At 33.6% G+C, this 10,028-nt stretch overlaps 1 protein-coding gene across 1 annotated transcript; it reads right to left on the bottom strand.

Moving 5' to 3' along the window:
* Window positions 1-371: 371 nt before the first annotated feature.
* On the bottom strand, window positions 372-1,301 carry LOC141679440 (uncharacterized). The gene has a single exon (XM_074485944.1). The coding sequence runs from the start codon at window positions 1,299-1,301 to the stop codon at window positions 372-374; it is 930 nt and encodes a 309-aa protein (XP_074342045.1).
* Window positions 1,302-10,028: the final 8,727 nt, after the last annotated feature.

The following is a 10,028-nucleotide window of genomic DNA, read 5'->3' as shown; positions in this document are numbered from 1 at the left end:
ACCTTCTATTATATTTGATGTACCCGATACCGTCCAGACATGTGAGTTGGTTTTAGTCAACTGTGAGAAGTATTTCTGACTCTGTAAAATAGTGTGTGTGGTTGCGCAGTCAAAAATGCTTATATCTTCCATCTCTATACATATATAAAAGAAAAACATCTTTATTAAATACACACCGAGTACATAGAACAACAACATGAAACAAGTACATAAAATGAGTGCATCAGTAAAACACAAAGAAAATAAGTAAAGCAAGACAATACATAAGAAGTCTAGTCGTCTAAACCATAATAAAGATTAGCACCAGTGTCTATTTCATTTGAGGCCTTATTGACTGGTTCATTAACTAGATTATAATTAGCGAAGTTGGTTTATACTCTCTTTCCATTATTCCTTTTGGATGACTCGTAGAGATCAACAAGATGTTTGGGTGTGCGACAAGTATGTTGCCAGTGCCCCTCAGATCCGCACCTATGGCAGATGCCTCGGTTCTCTCCTTCTTGGGGTGCCTTTCTTTTATTTGGCACTTCACGTTGCCATTTTTGGTGGCCAGAGTTGCAACCATCACGTTGCCACTTCAGCTGGCCAGAATGATATTGATTGTGAAACCGACCACGAAAATTTCCACGTCCACGGTTTCGTCCATAACCCCGTCCTCCTCTATGCCCTTTCCCACGTCCATTCTTCAGGAATGACGTGTTATGTACTTCAGGTAACTGGACAGAGCCTGTGGGACGTATCTGATGATTTTTCAGTAGCAACTCATTATTCTTTTCAGCCACAAGAAGGAGAGATATCAGCTCGCCATATTTCTGAACATTACGCTCCCTATATTGTTGAGCCAGGATCATAGTATTGGGGTGAAAGGTTGAGAGGGTCTTTTCAATCATTTCAGCATCAGTAATATTTTCACCACATAAAATTAATTTTGAGCTTATCTTGAAAAGAGCAGAATTATATTCAGCTACAGATTTTAAATCTTGTAACCTCAAATTAATCCAGTCATATCGGGCAGATGGCAAGTGAACAAGTTTCTGGAGATCAAATATATCCTTGAGATTATTCCAAAGGGTGAGTGGATTTTTGATAGTGAGGCATTCAGATTTTAGATCTTCGTGGATGTGATGCCTAAGAAAGATAATCGCTTTTGCATTTTGTTCAACAGTTGAGATTTTTTCTGGGTCAGTAGTATCTTTTAGGCCATTAGCACTAAGGTGTAATTCCGCATCAAGGACCCATGACAAATAATTATTCCCCGAAACATCCAAGGCAACAAACTCTAATTTTGCAAGATTCGCCATTCTGAATAGATTTTAAATAAGATATAATATGTCACATAATATTTAAACAGGCTAGCTGAAATTATAACTTTATACAAAAGTTACGACGGCATAGCCGGCCAGAAAACTTTTTATTATTACTTGACGCCAGCGCCATCTTTATAGTAATATTACTTGACGGCAGAGCCATCTTTATATTATTATTTGACAGCATAGCCATCTTTATAGATTTCAATCAGTAACATAAATATGTAATAATATTTAGAAGAAAATGAGGAAAAGAAAACACACCTCTTTTATGAAATAGTTTTAGTTGATAGGGACTCGTGGGTCAGAATAAGTCGTAGCTCTTTCGAGAATAAAGTTTCAGTTGGCAGAGACTCGTGCTGATAACGTGTTATAAACCTTTGTTATAAACCTTGACTGAAAATATGAGTTATGTTTAATGTAGAGGAAGTATAGGAGAATAGAAGATGGAGAGAAAGTTGTGTTTTATTTCATTAGCTAAATAAGTTATTTATAGTAGTTGGTTTGCAAGGCTTACTAAGTAAGCTATTCAAATCTTCTTCATTAAGTACTACAAAACTTTCTCAATAAGCTTTACAAGTCTTAATCGATAAACTTTACAAGTCTTCCTCGATAAGATTTGAGAGATTTTATCGATACGCTTTGACAATCACTTTATTTTTATTCAAATATTTTAACAAATTTAACGATATTTCCATTTTTTTTAAAAAATACCGTTCAAAATAGTTTTATAAAAATACAAAAACCCTTATTAAATCTCAAAAACCATAAATCCCCAAATTAGAGAGAGAGAGAGAATGGAGAAATCAAAACCAAAGGAAGCAGAAGCAGTTTGCTCGCAGGAAGCACTCGCGCTTCTCAATTGCGTAGCAGATCCTTCATATGATCAGGAGAAATGCCTTCCTCTCTTGAACACCTTACGCTCTTGTATCCTTGAAAAGGTATGTATATGTGTGTGTATACATACATTCAATTGAGCCCCTTTGCTTTTTCTGTTGATTATATATATTTCTTTGTTTAGTTTCATAAATGATTGATTGAAGTAAATTAAACAAAACATATTCCTTGAACATGTTTCGGTCCGGGAAGAGTAAAATGTACGTCGAATAGAGTTTTTTTTTCTGTACTAACATTTAAGTACACAGTGTAATGAGATTAACAAGACATAGGCACAGAATACCGTAGAGATATGATACTCTCTCTCCCATTGAATTCTATACATTACTTTTGGACCCGCTTTTCAATAATCCTTAAAAACATAATTCCATAATATTTTTTCAAAATATTTTTTTCCTGAATAAAAGTTTTACAGAATTTTTTTTAAAAAAAAAATTTATAAAACTATATTTTATAGAATTATCGAAATGCGCGCAAATAGTATATGTATATAAATCAAAGGGACGGAGGGAGTATATAAGTAAAGAAATGCAGATTGTTGATTTAGATAATGCCCCTTGTGTTTAGTAGTTTGCTTCTATTTATGTTCTTTTTTCTTGTGCAGAAAGTGAAGAAGTTTTCGCTTGCAGAACAGAGTAAAGGGGAATCTACTGGCACCACTAAAGGGCCGTGATTGAGCTTTTAGTCTTGCTTGGTGAATTTTGTTACGGTGTTACTTTTTGTTTGCTATCTTCTAGTAATGATTTACTGTTGTCGAGAACTTGTTCAAGATTATTTAAGTATATGTCTTTTACATGAATTTATGAATTAACTGTAAAGTTAACTTTGCTCATTCTGATGCGATATTAATACCCAGACAATTACATAATTTACGAATTAATTTTAAAGTTAGCTATACTCATTCTGATGCGATGTTAATCCTCAGACAGTGACATAATGTTTGACCATCTATTTATGACTTATAAGTTGTTAATGCTGTTGTTGCTCTAGAGAGCTTGATTTTCCTCCCAGCTTGATTATGAATCGAACATCTGTTAGTTTCATTTTCCCCTATTATCACTTTAAAAGCTGCATCACCCGTTCGATATAGAGTTGCCACTTTGTAGGTCTGACCTCCATCTTGTCTTCTTTGATGTTATACTTGGGTAACCACTATAACTTTAATATTCTATCATTGTTAGGCTGTTAGCACTTCAACCTGACTGTTTTATCATTTACAATGCATGCTAAGGAATATATAGTGAAGGCAAGTGAATTTTAGTGATCATCAGCTCACTGGAGCCGCATTCCATGCTTAGGTTTCTGAGATTGATGACCGGAGCAGCAAATCACACATGATTCTAAGATAGGCACTTCAGGGTTGTGTACAACTTTAAAATGTATATGTAAGAACGCATAGAATCATGAGGAAACCTTCCAGTCAATATTTACAATCATCATCTTAGATTTTCACTTCCAACAAAAAAGTATATGTTTATCAGTTACACTACGCGAAAGGCACATTCTGCAGTCCTAGTGAATAAACGTCATTGCATTGTTCAGATAGTTTGCTTTATTAACTTGATGTTTTGACTTGCTTGTTTGTGTCAACCAAGTGCTTTGTTTGGAATTGTCTTTCAAGACAGTGTTCGTTGTTCGAACACTGCCTTGAAAAGTGAAATGGGAATAATATGGAACAAGAAAAGTTACAAATTGCATTCATTATTTTGATAATTTCTAGAAGCCAAAGTAGGGGTGGAATTTCCATTGCAACATCGTAGATTAATAACTTATTGGAGAATCAGCTTTCATCCATGCAGGTGTGTACCCGTTAGAATCAGCATTCATCCATGAGGTGTGTACCCGTAGTCAACTGTAATAATTTTTACATTTTAGTTTTTACTCACTAATTTATGTTAAATAATATGAATCTGTAGTATATGTATATGTCCAAATTTTATGGAAGTTACACTGGGTGTCTGGGTGGAATGGCTGCTAAAATGCATCGATACTTATTTTTATTTACTGAACTATTTACTTTCTATCAGTAAATTGTTTTTTCTACTTGCCCCTAGAAAGGGCCATGATATAGCTTTTAGGCTTGCTTGGTGGCTTTCAGAGTTCGTAGGAATCTACTGGAACCAAACAATGGACACAACCGAGCTACTAATATTGCTTGGTAACTTCAGTTACGATGTTTAAGTTTTTTTTGTGTGCATATATCCTAATTAATGTGTTTGACTGCTATTAAACTTGCTGGTAAGAATTTAAGAAAATGTATTTAGCATGAAGATGCAAATAGACTGTGAGGTTAACTGAAGTTACTGACCGAGCCGAATCGAGCCAACTCGAGCCAAAACGAGCTGAGCTCGAGCCCGAGCCTAGCCGAACTCGAGTTCCAAAAGTTCGGCTCGAGCTCGTTTTCTTAACGAACACATTTTTGTGTTCGAGCTCGAGCCCTTACCGAACCGAGCCGAACCGAGCCCTTACAGAGCCGAGCTCGAGCTTGTTCGCACGCAGCTCGGTTTGCGAACAACACCGAGACCTTTTCCGAAGATTTCTGATAACAATATAATGAATGTTGATACTATTGATCTTGTGAATTTGATAATAGGATTGTTAATCTATGCATTTCATTTTGCCCCGGTTTATGACAAACTCGCATCCTATAAGAGTTTTATTAAGGGAAATTCTCCCACTGACCACTCTGAAGCACAATTCTATGTGACAATTTGATGTGAGTTTCATCTCTCATCGATATGATCCCTTGACAGCAACCTAATCATTGACCATCTGCTTGTAAGTTTTGAATTTTACTAATGGTGTTGGTGCTGTAGAGAGCTCGTTTTTTCACCCAGCTTGATTAGGAATCTGACATTGTGACGAGACACTTCTCCTCATGACCACTTTGAAGTCTGAGTGCTGTTTAACCTAGCAATTCTGTATACGAATTCCACTTTGTACTGCATCTTGTCTCTAACATTATACTGGGTAACCACTCTTAACTTTCATATTTTCTCTTTGATAACACTTCAATTATGACTGGTGTGTCAAACATAGTGCATCTTAGGAATCTATAGAGAAATTACTAAGTTTTAGTGATCATCAGCTCACTGGAACTTCATTCCATGCTCTGTAGGTTTTGTGCGACTATAAATTCCATTATATACGTTCATTTTGTGCAAACATGACAGTCCAACTCATTTCCCTTCCATTTTCGAGCTGATAAGGCTTGCAATCTGTTTGAAACCACAAGTACCTGCAGCAATCATGTTATGACACATAACTGCAACCGGTCCACTTGTTCGCATTCCATATTTACATAATGCCTCGTAAGCAATTTCCAGAAATATCATCCCATATTTTCATCTTCTACAGAATAGCATATGTTTATCAATTAAACTACTGACTTTTCAGAGAGAGTCGAAAGTCCTAATATATTGAACATCATTACATTGTTCAGATAGTTTGCTTCATTAAGTGATCAATCAAATGGCTAGGTGGTTCTTTGACTTGTTAATATATATATATATATGGGATCTTACAGCAGAGTTCTGTTTGTTCTATGAATTCCTCACTCTCTGTCTCTGAGATATTTTGGCTTTTCAAAACTCAGCAGACTGCACTTATAGAACATGTACTTGTTACAACTTGCAAGTGATAAAATAACTTATTTGCAACATTCTCATTATCAGAATTCTGAGATTTTTATATACTTAACGGACTAGGAACGTTCGATAAACCTGTGGTAGAATGCAATTGAATAGCAAAATGGGAATGATATGAATCAAAGAAGAAAAGCTACACAAACACCTTCGTTATTTTGGTAATATCTATAGATATTGGAGCAGGGGTAAGATCTCGCATTAGAACAGGCAACTTTGCACAAAAACACAATCAATAACGTACCAATAGAAGATTAGTCGTGAAGGCGTACACATAAGCAGGAGGCTCGATTTTTGTCATCTCAACGAAAGAAAAGAGACACGAAGGCTCGATTTTTGTCAATCTCAACGAAAGAAGAGAGACACGAAGGACATTACTCTAATGTCAGAACGACAATAGGAAATTAAATTGATAATATCACGTGATATCATTAGAGTAAGTATTTTTTTATCATTTATAATTGATATTATTTTGAGTCCGGAAAATTATAATTAAAAATTAAAAATAAGTGTTCAAATGAGATAATCAGCATTTGGTATCAGAGCAGGCGAGAGGTTTCGAAGGCATGACTACTTTCGTCAGCTCTGATATCAATGTCGATTACCAATTCATCTAAACAATTAAACAAGTTTTATTTAATTTTATGTCCTTACATACACACGGGTCCTTGTACACCAATAAAGGCAATACTTCCATATCAATCGATACTGCTTATTATTATTATTTAATCCGGCTATGTAGATCGAACAGTCCCCAATTCCCGGGCAGGAGTCCATTTGACAAACACATGAAATGTGAAACTTTTCTAAGTAACATTTCTTGTCCGGATGTGAGTATAAATGTATAATATTGCTAGGCAACAGGCATCTCGTTGTACTCCAGCTTTACTACGAACTTGAATCCTTCAAGGAGTTCCAGCAAGGGGAAATTTCTCCCAGTGACTACTCCAAGAGCAGAATCTGTAGCATAAAAACTCAACTTACAGAATCAGCATCTTATCTCTAATGCTCGAGTAACCACTACAATTGGTCACATTTCGACCATGATCGATGCCTCATTGTAATGCATGCTTGCCAATCTCCCTGTGAAACCCAAGTGAATTGTTGTGAACATTAGGCACTGGAGTTTTGTTTGTTCAACACTTTCGTTATTTTGGTAATTTCTATAGATATTGGAGCAGGGGTAAGATCTCGCATTAGAACAGGTAACTTTGCAAAATAACAAAATCAATAACATACATATGGAAGATTAGTACGAAGAATTATAAGTAAAAAGCAAGTTTTCAAATGAGATATTACGACTAGCATTAGCTCTAATATCAATGTCAATTACCAACTCATCTAAGCACTTGAACGACTTTCGTTTGATTTTACATTGTTATACACTAAGGCAATGCTTCATAAGCTTATATCAATGGATCCTGTTTACAATTTCATAATCTGGCTATAATTTTACTAGGTCCAACCTGGCATCTGATCTCTAATGCCTGAGTAACCACAGTAATTGTTTACACTTCAGCCATGACTGCTGCATCCTTTGTAAAGCATGTTAGTGTTCGTTACTTCTTTCTAGAATACGGTTGATTATTGTTCGTTATTTCTTTCTATTCATTAGTAAAAATAATTCTTTTACAAAAAACTAAGCATTTGTATAGGAATTTTTTACATGGTAAATTGGTAATTGAGGGGATTCGAACTCACAACCATCCTTAATCAATGACTCTAATATCATGTTTGATCATTCGAAAACAAGTGTTTAAATGACATAATCAACATTTGGTATCAGAGCCAGCGAGTGAATTCGAACCCCGTACCGAGGACTAAATACATTCATTGGCTCTAATATCAATGTCGATTACCAACTCATCTAAACACTTGAACAAGTTGTGCTTAATTTTACATTGTTATACACCAATTAAGGCAATGCTTAATACTTCATGGATCCTGTTTGTTTACCATATCATAATCTAGCTATAATAAAATGATGGAGATCGAACAGTCAACAATTCCTAGGTAGGAGTCCATTTCACAAACATATAACTGTGAAACACAGTCTGTGTAATTAAAACTCCTTATAGACCCAACAATTTGAGACAAACATTGCATCTGATCATGATTGTTAACTTATAGACCCAGTAATCGATGCATCATTTGTAATGCATTCTGGAAAATCTTCTGTGAAACGAAGTGAATTGTTGTGAACAGAAGCGCACTGAAGCTGCTAGAATTCGTCATGTATTTACATTTCTTGGTCTGTCGATTTGTACCACTAATCTCCTGTGCTCTCTTGATTAATAAAAAGAATAAAAAAAAAAGAGTTTGCTCTGTTCGAAACAGCATTACCTACAAAGTTAATTTTATCACACAAAACTGAGGTCTTGTCGTCTTAATATAAAAAGCCACAAACCATAGCAATCTTTTTTATAGGAAAGTGACAGCAAAAATTTGTTCTATCGAGTGATATTAGTTGAATAGTAACTAGTTCTTTGCTAGAAATAGAAAATAAACTTACAATTGGGTGTTGGCCTAGAGTCTAGAGCAATCCCTCACAGTAATGTTTAGAAATATCATCCCAGAACTTCACTTTTCACATAAAACTACATTTTTGTCGGATAAATCACGACTATTGAAACACACTTTCAAGTGTCCTACTGAATCAAACGTCGGCACATTTGTTCAGATAGCTTGCCTCATTAAGTCAATGAGTTGGTTAGGCAGTTCTTTCACTTGCTCATCTGAATTAACCAAGTGCTTTGATTTGAATATCGTTACAATTTACTTGTCTGTTGGATAAATTTGTCAGATATTTTGGCTTTTTCAAAACTCAGTAGACAATGCAGAATGAAACGCTATGCCCACTTGACAGACTCGTGACGATAACAAATGATGTAATGCAAGGCTTTTCAACATAAGAAGAAAGATAGAAAGGATATGACTCTCATGTCAGAATCAGACATTGGAACATCAAATTTGGCTGCATAATCTACCAGGCAATGAATGACTTGATGAATGGCAATGCTATTGAGTTTGTGAAATTGATAAAGGGGATTGTTGCTCACTTACTAGGTCCGACCTGGCATTTGATCTCTGATGCTCGAGTAACCACGGTAATTGTTAAACACTTCAGCCATGACTGCTGCATCCTTTGCAACGCATGCTAGTGAATATTCTGTGTAACCAAGTGAATTATAGTATGTAATTAAGTCGCTTTAATATTTAGGTTAACGCTAAAAATAGGTAATCAGTACTAATTGGTTTAGGTTCCGATTATGAATTAATTGACAAATCGGGGATTAATCGGAACAAATATTGGATATATTTAAATATTTTAATAATATTTAATATATTTACCTTATTTATTATGAAATATATAATTCAAAAATAATTTATAAATACTAATCGGATTTTAAAAATTAAATCGACCAAATATTTTTTGAAAATTAATTGGGGATTAATCAGGAATATTTATAACACCATGTTAATGTAATAGAATGTATTATATCTAAAACTAACTTTATACCCGTGCAATGGGATAGTTTATAAATTTTTTATATGAATTTTTTAATTAAATTTAATTAATTTATTTTTTGGAAAAATTATAAAATAACATCTCTAACTCTAATTAGTTATTAAAACTTATTTTATTAGAATTTTTTTTTTCATTTTACTTTTATTGTTTTTTGCTTAAAACTTTATATTTTTCTAATTTTAAAAATATACAATTTATACATATTCACTTAATAAATTTATTATACCATATACAATTAAATTTTTATTTTTGTTCGTTACTCCAATTATGTATAGAATATAATACAATATTTAAATAATGATAGAAAATATGAGAATTATAATTATCATAAATAAGTTGATAATATTTTTTTCATTAGTATTAATTTGAATTTATTTACTTTACGTGCTTTACTCATGAAATTTATGTTTTTTTTGTAATTTTTAATCAATTAAAATTTTATGTTTTTCACTCTATAATTTTCAGATGGTGAATATTATGAATTTCTTTTTTTTTTGCTAAATAAATATTATGAATTCCAATTTACTTTATCTACTTTTTTTATATTAAAAAGTTTTTAATGAAAAAATTATGGGTGAAATTTAGTATGACGTCAAATTCTTCTTTAATAGATTATATCTACTATGGTTATTAGCTTATTTTTAAATTTTT

The sequence above is a fragment of the Apium graveolens genome, chromosome 8 (genome assembly GCF_009905375.1).
Source record: "Apium graveolens cultivar Ventura chromosome 8, ASM990537v1, whole genome shotgun sequence".
Lineage (NCBI taxonomy): Eukaryota > Viridiplantae > Streptophyta > Magnoliopsida > Apiales > Apiaceae > Apium > Apium graveolens.
The sequence above is the reverse complement of the archived record's forward strand: the minus strand, read 5'-3'. Positions and strand labels throughout refer to the sequence as shown.

Bases quoted from the DNA above. Each gene is read 5' to 3' on its own strand.
- LOC141679440 (XM_074485944.1), bottom strand. From the start codon at position 1,301: ATGGCGAATCTTGCAAAATTAGAGTTTGTTGCCTTGGATGTTTCGGGG.